Source organism: Atractosteus spatula, chromosome 7 (genome assembly GCF_055471065.1).
Source record: "Atractosteus spatula isolate fAtrSpa1 chromosome 7, fAtrSpa1.hap1, whole genome shotgun sequence".
Classification (NCBI taxonomy): Eukaryota; Metazoa; Chordata; class Actinopteri; order Semionotiformes; family Lepisosteidae; genus Atractosteus; species Atractosteus spatula.
Window position 1 is genome coordinate 55,166,939 of NC_142712.1, and position 22,850 is coordinate 55,189,788.

At 38.0% G+C, this 22,850-nt stretch overlaps 2 protein-coding genes across 2 annotated transcripts; one reads left to right on the top strand and one right to left on the bottom strand.

Moving 5' to 3' along the window:
* Nucleotides 1–501: 501 nt before the first annotated feature.
* wdr93 (WD repeat domain 93) lies at nucleotides 502–15,720 on the bottom strand. Its single transcript, XM_088920837.1, has 16 exons — nucleotides 15,413–15,720; nucleotides 14,780–14,981; nucleotides 14,458–14,522; nucleotides 14,125–14,203; nucleotides 13,591–13,682; nucleotides 12,703–12,787; nucleotides 11,683–11,863; nucleotides 11,182–11,255; nucleotides 10,557–10,643; nucleotides 9,785–9,916; nucleotides 8,097–8,307; nucleotides 7,709–7,769; nucleotides 7,447–7,603; nucleotides 5,475–5,655; nucleotides 4,028–4,157; nucleotides 502–1,823 (listed from the first exon to the last, which is right to left on the bottom strand). The coding sequence occupies exons 1-16, from the start codon at nucleotides 15,671–15,673 to the stop codon at nucleotides 1,785–1,787; spliced, it is 2,037 nt and encodes a 678-aa protein (XP_088776963.1). The 5' UTR covers nucleotides 15,674–15,720; the 3' UTR covers nucleotides 502–1,784.
* A 780-nt stretch (nucleotides 15,721–16,500) lies between these two features.
* On the top strand, nucleotides 16,501–21,269 carry pex11a (peroxisomal biogenesis factor 11 alpha). Its single transcript, XM_088922444.1, has 3 exons — nucleotides 16,501–16,888; nucleotides 18,104–18,219; nucleotides 19,112–21,269. The coding sequence occupies exons 1-3, from the start codon at nucleotides 16,833–16,835 to the stop codon at nucleotides 19,678–19,680; spliced, it is 741 nt and encodes a 246-aa protein (XP_088778570.1). The 5' UTR covers nucleotides 16,501–16,832; the 3' UTR covers nucleotides 19,681–21,269.
* Nucleotides 21,270–22,850: the final 1,581 nt, after the last annotated feature.

Consider the following 22,850-nt stretch of genomic DNA (forward strand, 5'->3'; position numbering starts at 1 on the left):
AATCACACTTGTTGACTACAAATGTTAATCTCTATAATGAATTTACCTAAAGCTTATCTGTTCAATGAAATGTCAGTGTTCCTACTAAAAAAAGACATTTTACTGATAAAAGCCTTGTGAATTTCTTATATATTGAAGGAATATGTTTCTTTTGACAATCAGGAGTAATTATTTTGATAGGAAAGGTACCATAAATGTATATATTTGTATATATACAGATTCTAAATGAAACACATTTTCTGTCATAAATGATGAACATTTACAGCATTGCCCTGACACAACAGTGCAAAAGACAGCACTCTTTTGGGCTATTCATAGCATGAATGGTTTTGAAGATTACATTTTATGCCATGGCTTAATTTATGGTCACAGAAGATGAAAGGACAACAGGAGCTCTACAGCTTGTTAGAAGTTGTATATATATGAATAGTACATCACTTTATTGTAGAACTTTAGAATGTTAATGTGATCAGAAGAAAACATGAGAAAATCAAGACACAATTATCTTATTGTTTTATTTTGGCTTGAGTAATAAAACATAACACAGGTAAGACAACACTAAGGTGAAAACCATCCACAAAATATCTAAGAAGCATGCAGTCGTTCTTTTATTATTTGCATTTTCTTTATTACTTTCAAAATTGGAAGAGATTTCTTTGTTCAATGTTATAATTGTGTTCAAGATGAGATCAAACACTGTACCATCAGCAAAATTAATCAGTTATACTTCTTGAGCGCTGAATTTTAGAACATGAAAAAAGCTAAGCTCATGGCTTCTTTCAGAAACCTGATTTTAAAGCCTTTGTTTGATGATATTTACAGTTAATTGCAGGGTGATATATTTTTTCTTATGTAACATTTGAACAAGAGACAGTGTAGACGTTTGAGGCTCTTGATTTGTAACTACAAGGTTGTAGGTCCACAGCTGTTGTAGCTTTGTGCAAGGTCAGACTGCTCCAGTAAAATACATGTACATTGGATGGGTATAAAGGCAAGTCCCTTTGAATAAAAAAATCTAGTCAAATAATTAACATTGAATAAATCTGGATAATTCTTACAAAAGAGATTAAGTTTTCTGAAATCTCAGCAGTCATAATAAAAATGAAATAACTTAAGGAAATGGCGATATGTAGTTGTGTCACAAAATTATCTGGTTATTCCCCATAAGTATATCTTAAAAAGTATAGTAGGCAAAAGATTTGGTAATATTGCTGAAAACAACAAATGATGATCTGAAGCCATCTGTAAATCAATACTGTTACATTCAATTATAGAAATGATTAATGCTTATTTTCAGTGTTTCTAAAAGCAAAGAAAGGGCCTCCTGCGTTCTGCATTCCTCATCACAATTTCTTTCCATCAAGAATCTTTTCAGTTCTCATTACATGAATGCCATAACAGTAACATGCTTCATGTTTTATACATTTCTGTGTAAAAATAATGAGGCATTAAAAATTGAATAGATGCTACTAGTTTCAATGCTCATCTTGTTGTGAATTTAATGCCTCTCAGTGTGTATACATACAATTAGAATGATTTTATGAACCTGCTTTTTGACAGTAAAAATTCATTCACATACAGCTTGTCAAAATTAGTGGTGTTTTGGTAGATAATCATAAAGCTATCACACAGCAGCTGTAGAGAATTTGATAGGAGGGAAACACCAGAGTATCAGCATCCTATCCATTGACAAAAGCTGTTAGGAACCTGCACATCAATATTCAGTTCTGCACATGTACTGCAACACTATGGCAAGAAAAGGGGAACCTGTCAAATATACAACATTAAACTGCCACTCCTTGCTGCTTTCTTCGAGTTTGAATCTAGAACAGAAAAAAACAACACTCTTGTATTATTTATTTCAGAATAAAAATGAAAACTCCCTTTTGACGTAGGCTTGAGGTGGAGCCTTGCTGTGTCAACAATTACTGATGCATCCTGTGTCTTGATTTAACAAACTACTTTGTCTCCTTTTTATACAGTTTTTTAAAAGCTTTTTTTCTACCTTTTCCCTTCCTTTTGTCAAAGTGAGCTTGTTCAAATGATTGATCCTTCCTGTCAAAATCCCATGCCTGTCAAATCTCCAATGGGACTTCCTCAAGAATAAAGGAAACTGCAGGTGCCTCAGGCACTTTTCAGACTAGCATGTTCAATTCAGTAAAGGTATCATTACCTGCTTTCTTATTGTTAACATCTGGGATCACATTAAGGGAAAAAACTAAAACTGAAACCTGTTGACCCCTGGAAGATGGGTCCTCACTCTCAGGGATTTGTTTCTAGTCTTCCTCCACAGAAATGAGCGTGTACACATAAACACACGGACTCGCATGCATGCAATTAAACAACACATCAATACTTGTCTTCATAGAAAGTCACCATAGAACATATCTGTGAAAGAGCTGCAGGGAGCTTTGGAGTTCTTGGTATTCTCAGGCAAATTCCCACCCAGCTCTGCCAGAGTAAAATCTGTCTAGCCTGAGTAATCCTTCAATTTTCCTGCATCACAACCACCATGATGAAACAGAGTTTACACATACACATTTTCACTGCAGGATTACAGAGGTCAGAGCTCTTCGGAGGTCTGATGTTCTAAATGCTGTGTAATAAGTTTGCTGCTAAGCTCCTACAGCTTCACACCAGGCTGAAATCTAAGCTACAAGCATAGTCTAATAAATGTGATTCCAAGCAAGATCTATTAAAAATACTGAACGGAGTGTTTTTTCAAAATATTTTATTGTATGCTTATTTTTTAATGTGTTCTTTGTTTTAAAATGTGATTCTATTACATAATGCTATTTTAGAATATTACATCTATTCATTTAAATTAATTTTCCTGCCAGTGGCTCTCAGCCAAATAGTACTGAAGACTCGATTACACTTTACAATTCCACTCTTGGTGCAATTTTACATTATGAACTTACCACCCACACGGCAGTAATACACCTGTCTGAAGCATATCAAGGATTAATAAAATCAGGAGTGTGTACAGGTGCTACACATATGTATGTATATACTGTACCTGTTTGTATAATAATCTGTATATACAAACATAAGTACAGATGTAAAAGCATAATAAAAACATATGTCACCTGGTCTGGTGTTTTCAGTCTTGTTAATGAATGAGATTACTGTTTTAAATTTGTTCCAGCAGATTTCTTTCCTCCATATACTGTATATAAATAAAGAAAAATGTAGAAATATCCAAAAAGTCTGCACAAGGTCTTAATTTTTCATGAAGCATTAACAGCAGGTCACACATTTTTGCACATTATCCAGCATGATGGATCTTAATCTAAATACAGAAAATTCCCAAGGACACTCATTTCAAGAGTCAAAAGGTTTCTTGAAGTTGCTGAACAGTAACATTGTCTTCCCTTATTTTACCTTTCTGTGTTAATAAAAATAAAAATAACAACAACAATAATAGTAATAATTCTTACAGTTATATAGCGCTTTACACTCAAAGCACTTTACAGGTAATGGGGATCCCCTCCACCACCACCAGTGTGCAGCCTCACCTGCATGATGCAATGGCAGCCATAGTGCACACAGTACTCCCATAGCTAACAGTAGGGAGGAGAGCAGAGTGATGAAGCCAATTCATAGATGGGGATTATAGGGAGGCCATGATTGGTAAAGGCCAATGGGAATTATGGCCAGGATGCTGGGGTAACACCCCTGTTGTTTTCGAGAAACACCCTGGGATTTTTAATGACCACAGAGAGTCAGGACCTTGGTTTTACATCTCATCTCAAGGACAGAGCCTTTTTACAGTATAGTGTTCCCGTCATTATACTGGGGCCTTAGGATGCACACAGACCGCAGGGTGAGCGCCCTTACTGGCCCCACTAATACCTCTTCCAGCAGCAACCTCAGCTTTCCCCAGGAGGTCTCCTATGCAGGTACTGACAGGCTCACACCTGCTTAGCTTCAGTGGGCTGCCAGTTGTGAGTTGCAGGGTGATATGCCTGCTGGCCAATTGTTGTATTGTGATTTCAGAAGCACAAATCAAAGTACTGCTTCTTACCTGGGACCTGTGGGTAACATCCGCCTGACTTATTTTTTTCTGTTTCATCATCTGAAGCGAAGCTGCATGCTGCTGCAGCTGGCTCCAGCTCCTCGTCAGGGCTTTGTTTCTGTCCTGCAAAGAAAGCAACCTGCGCACAGAGCAGATGAAAGCTTTTAATGGCACCAGTTGGTACAGAAACCGGTCACCCATACACAGAAACACTTGAAACTCAGCTGGCAGAAACGACATTTCATCTCAAAGAGATATATGGCTGCAAAACCTCTGTGATGAAAAGATGAAACCCATGTTAACTTAGAACAACTGCAGAACATTTCTTAAAATGTTGTTTTAATGTTGTCAATAGTAAATATAGGGCTATATTTGCAGTATGCTTACCTTCCAAACAAATTATTTTTATTAACTTGGAATATAGAATGCCAGTTCCATGATTTTGGCATGTTTTGTACTAATTTTATGAGGATGTGTTAGTGGAATTCTGATAGTTACACAGTAATTCACCTAAGATGTAACTAATATACTGTATTAGTCAAGTCAACTGTTAATAATTGGTATTACTATTATTAGTATTAATATTAATTGTTCTCCCATGGGAGATCTGTTGAACTCCCTTTTGGAAGATTTTAAATGTGTTAAAGGGAACATCTAATGCAAAATAAAAATCAAACATAAACTATACATAACTGCAGTTCATGATGTACCAGACCATTATATTATGACAACTGGACACTACCAACTGCAACACTTGTCTTCTGAATGCCACATACTGATGACTTCTGTACTGTATGTAACATCACTTGCATTGACATCACTGGCACAAACAGCATCTTTAGGGCAAGAACAGCCTCATACTTCACTAATTAGCAATATTCCTCATTCAGTCCTCTGTGCAGGATTGTTAAAACTTGTACAGCTGCTTGTTTCTTGCTAGCCTCACCTCAACCCTTATGAGGATAATGAGCAAATAAAGAAGAACATTCAATGTCTGAATAACAAAGCAGAGAGGAAAAAAAATAGTGGAAGGACGAACAAGAGGGTTACAAATACTGGAAGGTCCTAATGGAGGGCATCTTCATATGGTTAAAAAAGCTGCACAGGAGGAACAAATTTGGTGGCATTATGGAGAACGTTTGGAGCTTGTAGTTAAGATACAATGACAATGATCCTATACATCTCACCTGCACAATACAGCTTGGTGTAGTTTTGTTTAGTTTTTGTTTCACATTGGATATCCCATTTAAAGAAATAAGAAAATGACTTTAAGCCAATAAAGTCAGTGGATGAAAACAATTTAATGTCTTTTTTATAAAACAATATCTGGTGCAGAAGAAAGAACAGGGCTTTCCTTAAGTTCAGGGATGGTTTTCTGCTTCAAATATTTCATTAAAATCCCATTTTTTTCACTAACATGAAATAAAATACACTACCAAATGTCAGACTCGCTAACCTTGCTTGCAAGTACATCTCACATCTCTCCTCCAGGCTTGTAGAGCTTTTTGTAATTGAGGGACTAGGGAGAGCTTCTTTGTATGGCTCAATTAATACACACTCATGGAAGCTGAAAACAAACAGCATGCTTTCCAATTCTTTCCTTTCCAGTATTTCATCTGGAGAGGTTTTCTTGTCCCCTAAGCAAAAAAAAAAAGAAGAATGTGTTATTAATATCACTCCATTCATTTCTACTCTGAGTAGATTCTAAAAAGGAATACTGCAGTCATACATAACATTTGCAATGATAATGAAATTAAGAGCTTGGACCTTACTAAGTCTGTAGTATTTTGTGATTAACAGTGATTTTCTTCCTAAGCAAAAATTATTTCAGCTATGACCATAAATGACATATGAAGTGTCACTGGCGTTTCTGTTTACAATGACATAAAATAAAACTGTAGTGTTTAATAATACACACATACATCTTTATTCCAACCACATACACATTCAACACATCGCATCGATTTCATTATGAACAAATGGAAATATGAAAGCATTAAGAAGTTATTTTTAAGCTTAGTGTATTTGAAACAAAAATAAAACCAGATATGTCTCAATGGTGATTACTTGGATAATAAATTAAGTAAGCAATTAATTTTGTAACATCTAATCTACTAAATTTAGACTGAGCAGCTTAAATTATTGCCAAACAACTGTCAACAGCAATGATAATACAAAGTGCTTCAACCAGTGTTAAGCATTTTTAAAACACTTTATTATATTTATTTTATATTCTTATTTTACCAGTAATCAATTGGTTCAATGCATAGTCATAGAATATAAAAAGATCAACATGGAAATGTAAAACAGAATAATTGAATCAAACTACATTGAAAATAAGTCTAAAGAATTAACAAAAGGGTGGTCATTATCAAATTGTATTTCAAGATGTTTTACCATTGTAACTGCTTTTGTCATGCTGGTAAGTACACACAACACCTCATATTTGAAAGCTTTGTTTTTTTCCTCTGTCAATCCTGAATATTGAACACTGACTTTTTTCTGTTTTTGCATCTTCGATAGTTTGTGTAATTGATCAAATATTTTCAAATAACAGCGATACATATAGAGATATCTGCATATACAGTATCTGTATTAATTTCAGGATATAAACCCTGGGAAATACTCAAGTAGCTTTACTTTTCTCTGCAAAAAACAGAAATAATGTTGAAGCCCCCAGAAGCAGATAACAGCTGCCACCTCATGGCAATGCATGGTGTAGCACCTATCTTAATATTTTGCTGATGAAATTCGAAGTGTGCGGACTCCACAAAGGCATCAAGAACAGACTTCAGTAAAATGGGTAAATGGGTGGTGTGCCTCACACCTTCAGTTACAAGATGTCTCACAGCCCGCGAGGTGCTTGGGAAGCAAGGCTTTCTGGAGGAAAATAATTCTTAGCACAATCCTTACAAACACTTGGTAAAGCTCAGAAGAATTAAGGCATGGACTTGAGTCTCATTGCAGTTTTATTAGCATGCTAGTGTTTCAGTTCTTCTTAGTGGCAGTTCACACAGTCCACAGGAAACTCTAATCCCTCCGTACTTGCACGCTCTCACAGTGCTCCCAGTGGTCTCTCCCCACTCCTAGAGGTACAGACTCCCCTTGCAAGCCACTGTCTTCACTGCACAACGGGGAGGATCAAAGACAGGTACACAACTGGACAGATAGTTACTGTCATACATGAGCAGACAGCTCATAAATAAGCTAAAAAAAATGAATACCCTCATTCTAGTCAAACAGAGCCCCCATTCCACAGTCCCAAGCAAGAAGCATAGCCTCTACACAATGAGCAACTACAAAGAACCAGAGACAGAATTACACTATATAATGCTACAATATATTAAAATAAAACCAGGCACTCCAATCCCTGAATACTGTTAAGATAAAATTGCAGCACTTATCTAGAGGAGGAAATATTTTAGTACCTCTAAGAAACAGAGTGTGGCTTTCTGGATCCAGCAGGTATACTGGGTCCCAGGGTGATGCGAAGTTGTAAAACGCTGGGAGCCCTAAGCTGCAGATGATCGTCCCAGTAGTGATATCCTGCAGGACAGTCGTGCTATTTCTAAGGATTTGAAGAGCCTGGCAGCAGAATCAGAAGAACATTATTATCCATCAGTGCTCATTCTGATTCAGTTCATCAACACACAGTAAGAAATGACTCTCCCCTGGCACAACAGGACTTACCACATTCTGCAGAAATGGTACGATAACCATTGCAGTAGTCAGGCAGTCCTGATTTTCTGGTCTATTAAAAACAAATGATAGAATAAATGGGCACACTCACATCTCATTAATAAAATATGCTGACACTACATTTTTCTTTGCTTTATATTTAAAAAAAAAAAATTAAATTATATCAATGAGGATAAAAAAAGAACCATACATGTACCCATAAAATATACAAATTAAAGTTTCAGATTATACATTATTTATGATAATGTATTATAATTTGCCTTTCCAACATGTATAATTATACAGTATCACAAAAGATTAAAATTAAACAGCATATGATCTAAATGCATTGAACAAAGAATTTAAAACAGCGATGACGGTAGTCCACAGAACATATCACCTTTCTGTTAACTTTGTCACGGTGATCTCTTTTCCTCTCCCAGCTGTAACTATGTGAGAAGTCCCATCCTTGCACACCACGAGGAGCTGAATATTCAGATGAAAAGAGGTCGCACTAGGGACATCCCCTGTACAAGCAGGCCGGCAATACATGAACCGCATGCTGCTGAAGTCACTGTCCCCTGGAACTGTGAGAACTGACAGTGGAAGTCCTGTGGAGCAAAACAAGTCAATATTTAGGATATCAGAACTAACACACAGAGGAAATTAACACAAACTAGTAGACTACTGGACTCCAAACTAGTAGACCAAAACTAGAGGATTTTGCATGTGAGCATTTATCTAGTATTTATTCTGAAATGGATTGTGTTCACATTCCTCTCTGGGGCCAGTTGCAGTTTCTCCCAACATTTTCAAACTGTTTCACTAGTAAAAAGCCTGGCTGTATCTTGTAATGATTTTCCTCAATTACAAAGAATTTCAACAAACTTAGATTTGTACAGCAACAGAACTTCAAATATTGAAGTCAAAGATCAAAGACTTTATGCAGGATATATATAGAAGTAAAAATAAAGTAAAAATAATTTCACATAATAATGTATGTGAAAATGAGATTAAAAAAGGGACTACAAAAACAAACAATTACATCCACCCAAGGTTTTTCTTTGTACTGAATTAACCACTGCACATAAGAAATATTTCTCACATTCAAATTAAGATCAAAGCTAAGGACTTAAATAGCTCAGCTGGCTACAGAATAAATTAATCTTTTAATATGATAAATTAAACATATTTTATATTGATATACAATATCAATAGGTTTTAAATCTATAGTTCTCTGGGCACATACATGATGTTATTTGCATTTTATATATTTAGCTTGGATTCCACCATTTTAAGATCAATAGTTTGTTGATTTTCTCAGTAGCTTTTTTTTTAAGGATAACTAAATCTACCAGGTGTTAAGTTCTTGATATAGAATTTAAAATAGCTAAAATGTGTTCGGTATGTATCTGAATAAATAGTCATTCAAAAAGGCATAATTTTAATTAACACAAAAACAATAAAAAAATCATTACCAATGACATGATTGAAGATAGCGTGCTGTGAGAGAAGCAGCCAGGGGAATGAGATTATATTCTTCAGAAAGCAGCAAACTAGTCAAAGAAACCTGGAAACCAGCTCTGTGTGGGACAGGCCAAGTCCTGGGAGGCCAGTCAACAAAACCTGTCCAGGCACTCATCTGACCAATCTGTGTAACCTTTTCCAGACTATGGTGGGTACAGCATGTGAGTCTTCCAGCAAGCCAATCTGGAAGAGTCTATTTTCCAACAGGAAATTGCAAAACTACGTACACAGAGCTAGGATTACAATGGCACAACTTCAATGCTGCAGACTTGCCTTGTCTGGTTTTTTTCTACTGTCCTGAGTTGTATTTCTTCTAGTATTTTTGTTCACTCTAAGTGTTTTTATATTCGTAGTTAATCTTTAAAATCCAATAGATCGGAGTGTTGCATTTATTCTGTTCAGCTGCAGTAACTCCTATACAAACACAACAAAAAGATGACGAAAAACCGGTGATACTATTTAGAATGACAGGGCAGGGAGGCACTAATAGGGGGTTTGATTTCTGTTTCCTTGAGATTTTAATGAACAGAACATGCTCTTCCAAGTACAGTCAATACTCACCTAAGTACTGGTTCCATACTGCGAGCAGGCCACCAGTAAACCCCAGAGCTATGCACTGAGTGCATCTGCTGATCGTTGAGCAGACAATTGGGCGGGCGTTCGGCCACACAACATCCGGTTTCGGCTCATTATCTAGTTTATAAAAATTACAACTAATTCATTATATTCACTCACATTATCTACAGATTTGAATACAATAGTGCAAAACAAAAAATCAAGATAGTGCATGACAAAAAAAGTTTATTTTCAAGGAATAGAAAATGTAAAACAAACACAAAGAACAGCTACATTAAAATGTCAGGAGATTCTATCCTTCTCTCCTTCAGTTTATTGTATTACAACTGTCATACAAAAGAAGACTGCCACCTACTGCTAAAAAAGTATCACTACACTATGGTTCAATGTTACATTAAGTACCATATGTCCACTGTCAACTGTAGTATGCCTAGCCTTGGACATCATGTTTGCTATGAATTTATAAATCCATTCTTTCTATAGCACAATTATTCCTACTGCAAGTTAATAAAATCATACTCATAAGACAGGCAGGACTCTCTGTATGGTTTGGTATATAATGGTTTCTGTCCAACTAAGAGCGATGTTTACATTTGACTCATTATCACATTACAGGATCAAAACATAGTACACTTTATTCCAAAAAATAGGGACATTTTTTATGAGCACAACCATATAATGTATGTATAGAACTGTAATATTGAATAGGTTGGGAATAATGATTAAAGAAAAAACAAAACCTTTAATAGTCTGCTACCTGCTTTGTCCTTTGAGGGTCTCGGGAGCAGATATTGAAAAAGATTATGATTTCCACTCCACCACACACTGATACCTACAGGCATCCCTAGGAATAAAAAAGCATGACTATGACTGTTATAATCTGTAAGAAAATCTTCACAATACTCAAAACATTGCATAGGAAATCAGTTCTATACAAATTCAATTCATTGTTTTTAGATCATATTTTTAAGTTTTAAGAATACTTTTAGAGATTTTCACTCCCATAAACAAAAACACTCAACTAGCTTGCTTTCAGATTGTGAACATGGGAAATTATTGTTAATAAATGTTGTTGCGTGACTTCACTGAAGTCCAAGAGACAACATACTGTATATAAATATGACATGCTAAAGAAATTAGTACCTAAAAATGTGAAATACTCCCCGATTATCATGCTAAGTATTACACTGCAACTTTATTCGCCCAATCTTCTGGTCAAACTTCCAGCTCCAAAACAAATTATATCAATCAGTTCGGTTCAGTTTATTGTCATATGCACTAGTGTAATAGTTGTTTATAGTTTTCTCACAAGGAAAACTGGTTTGATTGGTTAAAACTGGTTAAATTGGTTTAAGTGACTTGTACAAAACATAATAACATACCTGTCTGATGACCTTTTGATTCTCCAAAAAGTGGAGACAATCCACCAGGCAGGTGAAAGTGAAAGGTGCATTGACTAAAAAATAATGTAAAACACATAAAATATGAACAATTGTACAACCTGTATTTGTTATAGATCTTCAAGGGTGAATAAAAATAGCTTGTTAGAAAGCAGAAAGTAAAAAAGGTATCAGAAAAGTATTTTATCCATACTCATGCTCAAACAGTTAAGCCCTTTTTTCTCTTACATTACATTATCAGAAATTTAAATCATTATTGTGTTGTATTTAAACTGCACTACTGTATAACTATTACACTTGCCTGTATTGAATTATTGTAACCTGTGGAACAAACCCTGAACAGTGGAGTCTGATAAACAACTACTGTATATGGAACAAGTAAAGGTTTATTCCATGCTGAAAAGAGAAGAAAGGAAACACATTTCAGCTGTGGAGCCTTCTTCAGGATATAACTACTATATATGCCTTCCTTTTCTTATTCACCTTGGTCTTTCTTCGTCTCTCTTGGGTTCAGCTGTTTCTAGGTATTTTCTGTATACAGAATTAAATGCTGCCTCTTGTTTTTCCCACTGTTGCAAGCTGATCATGTGGTTTTGGCCAGAACCAATTACAGAACCATCTTCTGTCTTCTGTAGAACTTCAAAGGGGCTTTTCAGTGATGTCCCTAAAAAATGAAAATAGGTTTTTACTCCATAGGGATTAGAACATTCTGTATGGATGCAGAGCAACAGATTAACACAAGCAAAACATTTTGTAAGCACCAAAACACAATTCAAAGATTACACTGTAATGTAAGCCATTTTTTATATTAATAGGTTGATGGCTTCTAAATATCTCAAATCTGTCACTAATTTTAAAATCTTACATTTAATCCATACCATAGCATTATATCACCCACACTCTATTTCTATGTTTATACATTAAAACTATCATCATACCCACCTGACTGATTAAAAAATACTATATTTGCAACCTTAAATGACTTTATAATGCAATATACATAAAATTCATTTTATGCTACATCGTTGTTTCTAATAAACTAGAGGTCGCAAATCACTTGTAGAACAAGACAAACTTACATTCATTGATATCGCCTGGTGTATAAGAAGGGATTCTAATTTTAATTTTGCAATTTAAGAACAGAATATAACTTTAACCTGTGTGAAAATAAGTAAGAGAGTTAAATGAAAATGGGGATGAAGTGACAGAGAGAACTAAAGGTTTAAGCTGTGAACAGACCAACTACATTAAAATACAAAGGAACAAGTAAAGGTTTATTCCATGCTGGAAAGAGAAGAAAAGAAAAACAATGTTTCAGCTCCACAGCCAAAATGTTGTTTCTTTTCTTCTCTTTTCAGCATGGAATAAACCTTTACTTGTTCCTTTACAGCGTACAGTATGCATGCTGACGTACTGTACCTACCTACTTGAACTACATTATAATGCTTTACTCAGTATTAAAAGAAACATCTGATATGCATTCCATAACTTTAAACATATTACCTGAAAGTGCTTTTGGAGGCTTGATTTTCATTATCATTGTGAAAGAAGAAAGCTTTACATCTGCAGGACTAGTCATGTGAGTTGCCTATAAAGACAGAGTCATATAGTACTGTATGTACTTCATTGTTCATTCAAACTGCATGTACTTACTGAATGTTTATCATAACATGCTCAAATATTGTTAAAATGTAATCACATTGTTTCACACACAGCACTCAACAATACAGAACTATAAGTTGTAAGTACCCTTGTTATTGTTGCAAAAATAAATCCCAAATATTTTCAGTGAAAACATGTTTACCCTGAAACTATTACCATTTCTGCCACAATAAAATGGTATAAGTTTCAAAAGCTAGCAGTCCTTTGTTTTCTTCCACAATCCAAAGACATACGTGCAGGTTAATGGGCTTCTGGGAAAACTGGCCCTTGTGTGAGTGTGTGTGCCTGTGTGTGAGCCCTGTGATGGACTGGCATCCTATCCTGGGTGTATCCTGCTTTGTCCCTGTTGATTGCTGGGATGACACTGAATGAAGCAGTTAGAAAATGAATGGATGGATCAAATGGCATAATTAATTTAAAGGCTGCTGGAATTACATTAGAGATTTTTATGATTTTACATTAAACAGCAACTACTTACAACTGAAGGTAGCTGTAATATTTTAAAAAATGGGTAAACAAAATAAATGGAATTTCTTAACTTTGTGGTTAACAGAAACAGGGTGTGGGTATGGGTAAGACACTTCATTCTACCTGTGTTACAAACAAACCTCCATGTGATTTTGAGAGGAAAATGAGTCTGTGAAAGGCCCCAATGCAGGCAAGAGTTCAGTGCCTGTAATTGTGTGAAAAAGCATGGTATTGGAATGCCAGCACAGATGTCACTGCCACCTGCTTCTGTGTTGCAGCCTGTGTGACCTCCAGCTCCCTCAGCCAGGAATCTTTTGGAAATCGATAGACCTCTAGCCAGGAGTCTCCATTGCCTGCAAGAGGAGAAAACGTCCTAACAGTCACATTGAGCAACTGAGCAATTAAAATTAGGGGAAATGTGTTTCAGAGAAATGCCCACAGATATTGTATGAGCCAGACACTGTGATTCATCTGGAGCAAGGAAAACTAGAAATGAGTCATTGACATTTTGATTGCAGTACCATTATGCAGTCTAGTCTGTGTGTACTGCAGAAACACCCTTGACCTTTATTAAACTCCATTCCCTACAGTAAACAAATTCAAATCAAATCTATCAAATTCACAGCTCCAAAACTTAAAAGGCTGAACTTCTGCAGGTATGGTATCAGGCTGGCTTAAATGTGAATATATACAATCTGTTCATGGGACTCATGCTTTAAATACTAGATGGTATTCTATTGTGAAATGTACTGATATGTTAAAAAATGTACTGATATGTTAAAAAAAAAAACTTACATTCTAACACTATTCCAGCAAAATCACCCCCTTCGGACAGTTCAAATTTTGTACAGATGTTCCTTCTGCTGACATCATCCTGTATTTAAATAAAGTTAAAAAATAATGCAAAATGTTGCACAAATCAGTAAGAGGAGAAAAACATCTATACAGTCTACATTGTAGTACACATGATTTCCTATGGAGCTAAAATATTTGCATGCTTTTTAAATTTCATTCTTGTTGATTACAATTTAAAAAAAAGGGATGAATCAATGTTACCATTATGTACGTTCGTGTCCTGTGAGGTTTAAAACAACTGCTGTTACACATACAGCTCTTGATAAAACTTACAGTTTCATTGACGACTTTGATTAACAGGATGCAGTCAGCAAAACAGACAAAGAGCCGTGAAAGACCTAGAAAAGGCAAAAACGGAATTTACTAAAAGCAAGCAATTTATTTATTGATGAAGAGGCAGAAAAGCCATACAGAAGTATAAGAAAATGTGTATAATATCCAGATCCCCTGTGAAAAAAGGATGTTCCAGCTTCTAAATACCCTCACTCTTTCAGAGAGAAGAAATCTCCAGTATCTTAATAAGTTTTTACTTTTAGGGGTCGAAAACTATACTAATAACTTTTATGAACACACACGAGAATAACCAATGGTTTACCCATGTCATCCACAGTCGCAAGGAGATACACCTGTTCCCCAAGGACTGTAGCGCAGACAGACGTTATCTCCACCTCCTCCTCCTCCCAGGCTGAGACGGTGGAGAAAGTGGAAACGCTGATGACAGAAAGCCCTTTGGAATGGCCAAGGAAGACATACTTCCCATCCCCAGAGCTCACAAGACAGTTGACTCTTGTAGAAAGCTGTGTAAAAAAAGCAAACACACAACCGCTGGCAGTCTGCAGTACAAACGATGCTTTCTTGAAGACAGTATGATCTTCAATACATGTGGTAGTACACAAGAAAAGGAAAGGGTGAGTTCTGTGTTTACTGTTGTAAATACTGAGATATGTTTGTCAGAGCAAGCCACAGCACAATATGAATCAGATTTTGGTCAATGATAACGGTAGATAATGGTACATGTATAATTCACTGCTTTAAATCACGGAATTCCATGTTTCAGTTCTACTATTATCACGGCGAGCTACACACACACACTGTATTAAGGATCTTTGCACAGTAAACCTCGATATATTACGATATAACTTCACCAGATTATTGTAGATATGTTGTACAGGGATGAGTGTCTGAGTTCTTCAGAAAAGGAGAGGAGTTGGGCGGTGTTAACGTTTACCTTAATTTCTCTACTTGCTTCCCACACGGGAACATTTTTCTTTGCCTGCTCAGCAGCTCTGAGCGCCTCTCTCTCGGAAATGCGGTCCCACGCTCGGTCGATCAGGCTGTGCAAGACTTTGTCGATCATGCGAAAGGGCTGGGGCAGCGCGTCCTTCAGTTGGTCCGGGTCCTTCAAGTACATCTCCTCCTCATCCTCACTGCCGCCTCGCTCTGAAGGAGCTGGGATCTCTGCGGGGTTCTTTCTAATGTACACAGGCATCCTCGCGGCCTTTCATCGCCCAGGAGAAACAGTCCTGTATTTCTGGTGTTATAAATAATTGGAAAGATCCATTTAAACATTGGGTTATGGGCGGGAGGGGTCGACAGAAATCCAAGAGGTTATTATTATCTAACATGTTACAGCTTAAATGCAAAGGAAGCAAATATGCCTACCACGTTTTCCATGTATTAAAGCATAATAATACATGTACATCCCCACATAAGGGCTTACATGCGGCGACCGTCGTCAGCGATGAACTCGCAGTTCACAGGCAAAGAAAACGGGACTAAACCACGATTGCCATCGATAGTCATGTGAAATTACAATCACCTACAAAAAAATTTTAAGAAGTAACGAGTTCAGGTCACCAGTTCTCACCAGGTCCGCTTCAGCAGTTGTTTCTGGTTGCCATGGTACCGACTACAGGAAGTACCGGCACCTGTCCGCCTATAAAAATGCTCCCTGTGGCATCTGGGACTTGTTATTTAACACGTAACAGTCTGATCACATTTGATCCTAAATAAAGTGTTCCATTATGTGTGTATTTACACATCTCTTTTAAGTATAGTTCCTAAACCCTTAACTATAGAAAGCAGAACAAAGTGAAACCTTTATGCTCCAAACAAGAAAAGAAAGGGCTACTAAAGATTAGCTGAACGTCTGGCTTTGAATGCGAAGCAACTGCAACCAGATTAATTGCACTAAAAGACCAATCTCTCTGCATAAATGGAGAACTCGTTTCGGGGTTATCTGGTACCACAGCTCATCGGGCTGCTGTGCTCTTTATCATTACACGAGCGGTGTTTGCGGACGAGCGGGGCTGATGCACAATGACCTTTGTTTCCCACGTGTCTGTGTGAAAGGGAGCCTAGGATCTCCTCACGTCAGTGGGGCTCCGTCCACAAAGGTCTGGCAGCGCTTACCTCAGCTGTGTAACTTCTTCAATTTTGTATAAGAGGGGAAAAAAAGCATTTTAAAAAACGGGCTCCTTCATTAAACCCGGCAGGCGTTAAATAATAGTTACCGCTGCTGTCCGTGTTCCGGGACTTGCAGGCTCTGCTGAATGTTACATCACACGACCATATTGTAAAACTAAAGTACCTCGTTCCATTAGCTGTGCCTTACAGGTTCAGTTTATTAATCTTGAGAAACATTTATAATGGAACATTTCATAAAATTCACTAACCAAAGCCAGGGAAGGGACCGGATTTTCAGGTGAGTTGACGATTATAGTATTACTACCTGTAGTTGTGTTACAACCTGCAGTGTCTTGATGAGGAACTGAAGTCACATACAGCATGTCCCCAAACAGACACTCAAAGTAGTAAGATCGCATATTAATTATAATGTAGAATTAAAGCGCGCGTTTCATAAACGGTGAAAAGAATGTCTTTTTGCCTGGCTGTTATTAAAAGACGTGTTTAATATCGTATTTAAGCTGGACAGTGGAAGGAGTTGGTATTGTATGACACCTGTTGTCGAACTGAATAAAGCAAAATCAAATCAAATAAGAGCGTGCAAAATAAAAAATGGGATCTTTGTCAAAGATTCTTTCCCTTAAGGGACTGGTGAAATAGTTTTTAAGTTACGTAGTCGATTTAAATCATGTACAGAAATGGACTAGAATGACCTAGAATTCTTAGTCCTTCAAATTCAAACGGAGAGATGATCGACAATCAGCGTGCTCCACAATATCATCATCATGTTTTGGTTTATTTTTAATCACTGTGTGTATTGGTGGTTGACCAATTCAGCGTTTATTTTTCCCGCATGAACGCAGGTGCAAAAAGATGTGGTTTCTTTCTCCTTTTTACTAAGAAATCTAGCAGTGGATACAAGTTTTCTTTTTCAGAATCCCCAACAAAAATGCTGGTGTAACAATAACAACAACAGGATGATGTTACTTGGAGGTTTAAATTTGTATTGTATTTCCATTTCTCATCTTATAGCGCACATTATGCCGCTTGTTGTAAATTTCAGCTCATAAAGAATTAATATCTACACGATCAAAGCCGGTTTCAATACTTTTTAAAAACTTTTTATTTCAACATCATAAATACAAAAAAGGAGACAAAATATTAAAAGAGTTACAGAAATAGACGCTTCACAGCCAGAGGAATTCACAAGGATAAGAACTGAAAATTAAGGTTTTTACATATTTCCATTATATGTCTTGCCTTTTGATTCTTTAAATTTCTAATAGAATTTAAATTAAAAAGGAATTCTACCTTAAAAGCATTAAGAGAGGGAGCAGTATTAGACCATTTACTTTTGTGGATGAAGTATTTCGCCAAAATAATTAACAGCTTAATAATAAAAACATAGCCTTTATCCCAATCGGGTCTAACAAAATAGAAAATAATATCAAAATCTGTTTCAGTACTCCTGCTGGAAGACACTCTTTAAAGTGCAGCATGTGCTTCCTTTCAGAGCTACACAGTACGCATGTGCCTTGCTGAAGTATTTGTTGCGAAATAAGGCCACGAGGGCAGAATTAGCAAGAAAGCTGCACAACCTGGAAACGAACATGAGCACAGGGAGGAAATGTAAGTACCTGCCCCTGTGACAAACACACCCTGCAGTCAGGTGCTTCTGAATAAAACAGCTATAAATAACAAATGGGGGTTGCAGGTTCTGACTGATTTACTTTGCATGTGGATCATATGTTTTCATTGTGTTGGAGTGCTGTGTGCTCTTCCATTGTGTGCTTCTCAAAGGAGTTGCACATACAGTACCGGGGGTTGGAGTCTTACTGTCGCCCCACATACCAGGCAGTGCTCAAAGACTACCGCGATAAAGGATACCCCTAATCTTGGAGGGGTGGGGGGGTCTTTAATCTGGCTTTGAGTAGTGTGTTCTTTCTGGTTTCTTGAACCTTCACATCTCTGCATAATAAAAAAACCTCTACCAGTAGCAGGTGGCTGGTGTTTCAGAGCTGTGACTCACTGTCCACACAGGAGGACCAATTTCTAACTGCTTCTCCCAGTCCAGCATGGCGGGGGAGCCGGAGTCTGTCCCAGCAAGCAGCAGGCTCAGGGCAGGGTATTGTATACCCTTGACGAGCTGCCCGTCGATCACAGACACCCTGTGGACCCACTCGCACCGGGTTCAGTTCTTCCAGAGGCCAGTTAAACTACCAGCGTGTTTTTGGACTGTGGGGGGGGGGAAAACAATGCGAACACCAGCAGAACATGCAAACTCCATGCAGATAGTGCCCCAGGTCCAGAATTGAACCCAGCACCCCAGAGCTGCAAGGCAGCAATGCTGACCACTGCACCGCCGCATAGCCCGGACGCACAGCTGTCTTGTGTAATAACTGAAAAAGTGAACATCCCATTTTAATCAGGGTTCGCCTTCTTTTCCTGAGCAAGACAATGGGAAAGAAACCGTTTCTCACAGAACCCTCAGAGTTGTGCCTGTGCCTGCTTCCTCCTGCAGTGTTCAGGCTGGGGAACACCGTGAACTCTGTGCATGCTGCCAGGCGGACCCTGCAGCTCTCCGATCCCGTTCTGCGCGTCTGCCTGGCCGCGGCCCACCTGAGCCGTGCGCTGTACTTCATCTGCGATAACCTGCTGTGGGCCAGGAGCCTCGGGTTCCTCCCGCACCTCGACAAGGAGCGCTGGAGCCTGCTCGCCTCGCGCTTCTACCTCGTCTCCCTGCTCCTGAACCTGGCGCGGGACCTGTACCAGATCTCCCGCATCATGGGACGCAGCGCCCGGGATAAGCAGGTCCAGGAGAAAATCAGCCGGCACCTCGGCAGCAATGGGGACGTGGCGTGCATGGTGGTGCCGAAGCTCGACGCCTTTCTGCTGCTCCTCTGCGAGAGCCTCAGGAGCCACCCCCCCCTGCTCCTGGACACGGTGAAGAACGTCTGCGACCTCTTCATCCCAATGGACAGCCTCTGCATATACAAGACCAACCCGGGGGTTGTGGGGTTTTGCGGGCTGGCCTCCTCGGTTTTGGGAATACTCTCAGTCCTGCAGCCGAGCTTGAAAGTGAAGCCGTAGCTGTGCGCCGGCAGAGGGGACAAGGTGGCTGACGGTGTGAGAGATCGCTGAGCGCTTTGGTGCTGCGGCTTGAGCTGCAGAGATTTATTGGTAGTGATCACTAACAATCCTAATGCTGTGTGCTGACTTTCTGCAGTCGAGGGGTGCTGATCTTGCTCTGTAGGGGGTATTACTCCTTCACTTGCAGGGAGCAAATTAGCACCTGTTCACAAGAGGAAACTGCTGCCATGCAAGTGTGGGGTTTTCCCTTATATAAAGGAGGTTAAGCGTAAAAAGAAAGGATTAAGAATTCTATCTGGAAAAGAATACTAATGTCAAACTAATTTCAGTTTCTTATTATTTATAATTTTTGAAAGGGATGCACTTCTGGGAGATTGTAATGAGAGAACCACAGAGTGACAGAACACTACAAGTAGTATGACGAGAAGAACTATCTACTCTGTGTTGTTGAAAATTCTGCTATCTGCTTAAATGAAACAACATCACATTCATAAGTGAAAGAAAGAATTCAAAGATTAAGTTTAATGACAATATTTTCTTGAAAATATGATTATTCCATAACGGAAATATCTTTCAAACCACTACCTGGTATGATGTTGGCTAAATCAAAGAAGCACTGTATTTTTTCTACCTACTTACAGAGACTTGTGTGTGTTAATGAGGTAGATATTGAATGCACACACCTGCTTCTACTGCCAGCTGTTAGTACTATTCCTACCTCACACCCATTTGGTACCAGAACTTATTCTCTAGTTAAATTATTTATTTCTAGTCATTCCTACTGTACAAATTATGTAAACCAATAAAAAAACTGTCCTTGATTAATAATCTTGTAGCGCTTTCAGGTTCACGTGGGTATGCACCCTTGCTGCTGCCACCTCAGGTCAGCCCCCCACTCCTAGGGACTCGAACCTGGGCCTCTGGTGTCACTCAACAGGGAACCAGCCAGCTGAGCTAAAGGGAGATCTCCCCTCAACTCGGCGGCTGAGGTCCCTGCTATTCACGGGGAAGGGCGGTGACATCACTGCGCTAGCAACCGGCTCGCACAACCTGTAATGTTGGCCGTATGCGTCACAATACATAGAGTATTTTCAACATAATTATATTGAGATCTAGCAAGCAGATACCATTGGTTTTTATATGGTTGTGTTTAACAAAATTAACAATGAGAATGAAAAAGATTTACCTTCAAAATAACATATAAAGCCTTCCTTTTTATTGTAATAGTTGAGATTTTGTAGTTCTGAGAACTTTTTGTAAGTTCTCTGCAAACAGTCTTGAAGCTCTCGTTTTTGAAAAATTTAGAGTCGAGGCATCACTTAAAATAAGGAAGTGTTAGAATCAACCTTTAGCCTTTATAAAAATTATAAAGTATAATTTTGTGTTTTGGGAAGTGCTGTATGTCATACGATGACAAAAATAAACTGCACATGCACATGTAATAAATACATAGGGCTACAAATGTATTAAATGTTCATTATGGCACTTGCTTATATGGTGTTTTTTATCTTTCTATATTAATAGAAATGGTACACTTTAATTCTACTGTACAACAGACCCTTTTGAAATAAACAATTACTTTTTTAATTTCACCAGGTTGAAAATATTTAAATGTTTCTTTAATCAGAATACAGTAAGATATTTGCCAAATGAAAATGGATGGATCAACAATTCTGTTTTTTTCTATTTCTGTTTAAACAGCTGTGACCCTTAGCAGAGATGAGCTTTGGTTTAAAGACAGCAGATCCTCATTTTAAAAGCTACTATATACTCTGTGATATTGTATCATCTTTATCTAGCATATCTTTTCGAGTTTTAGAATTGTAGCTATAAAATAAGAAATAAGCTGCTTTATGGATACATTTACAAATCAACATTGACATCTTTTGAAACCGATGCTGTGGAGGATGCAAATAAAGGAGGAGAGCAGTTTCAAAGTCAGTTCCACTTGATTCAAGTCCAGATGCAGAAAGAAGAAGCTGTTTATTGTAGATACTGTACCCAGCTTCGTTGTTAGGGGACTGGTCAATCCAGAGTTGCAGACAGAATGTCCTCTGTGACACAGAGCTTGTACGAATGTTTGACTCAGATTCAGGATTTCAAAATGATCCTTCAGGATTGCACAAAAAAATCACCTTTCACCCAGATTGTTAGGATTTGCTCACAGACTACATGAGTAGAGAGAAATCTGGGGCTTATTGAAGAACAAAGACTAACACTGTATGTTTAAGTAGTTGTAACTGCACTGGTCATGAACCTAATGTTTTTCCGCCAACATACATTAGTTGGCCAAAATGCTATGAATCCTTATTAAAATGGAGAGACTATAACAGGTAATACACAGCTGGCTTGAGAAGCATGAAAAATATTTCCATCATGTTGCCTAGCCTGAAGAATTCCCCCATTTCAAATTGAAAAATAGTTCAAGTAGGTAGCTGCGTCAGCATGTGTAGGCTGCAAAGGAACAGGTAACAGGTTTATTCCAGGCTGAAAAGAGAAGAAAGGAAACACAACGTTTCGGCTGTGGAGCCTTCTTCAGGTGTGAGGCTCACACCTGAAGAAGGCTCCATAGCCGAAACGTTGTTTCCTTTCTTTTCTTTTCAGCATGGAGTAAATCCGTTACAAAGTGAAAAATAGTGGAGCAATACAGTTCGATCCCAAACGTAGGAATTTCCCATACTGGATGGTGGTCTCTTTGTGTTGAGAAATCACTCTTGGTAAGAGCTATTTTAGCCCGAAGGTGAGAAGTCTCCCTTTGTTTCCGAGGACACCTGAACAGTCTCTGGAGATCTCCAGAGGTCCACAAACTCCTGCTGTAGGCCATTGCGTTCGTGAAGAAGATCCAGATAGACAAATTGATAGGTTTGGATAACAGTGGCTCAAACCATTATTGGGTGGGAATTGCTAATATTTTGGCCAGTGGGTAAAGTTCTTGTTAGACTAACAAAACCTGCTTCAAATACATCAAGTCTTTATCATTCTGTTATGCTAAATTTAATTAATTTGTTACTACTATTGTAATCCTTTTCTCTTAATTTATTACCCAACAATAACCCAACATACGCTCTGCTTGAACAGGTAGGTCTGATAGCCAATTCTCTCCTGACTTCGAGCAGTCACTATTTACTAAATTTACTATACACTATTGACTAAACTGAGCCGCAGTAGAG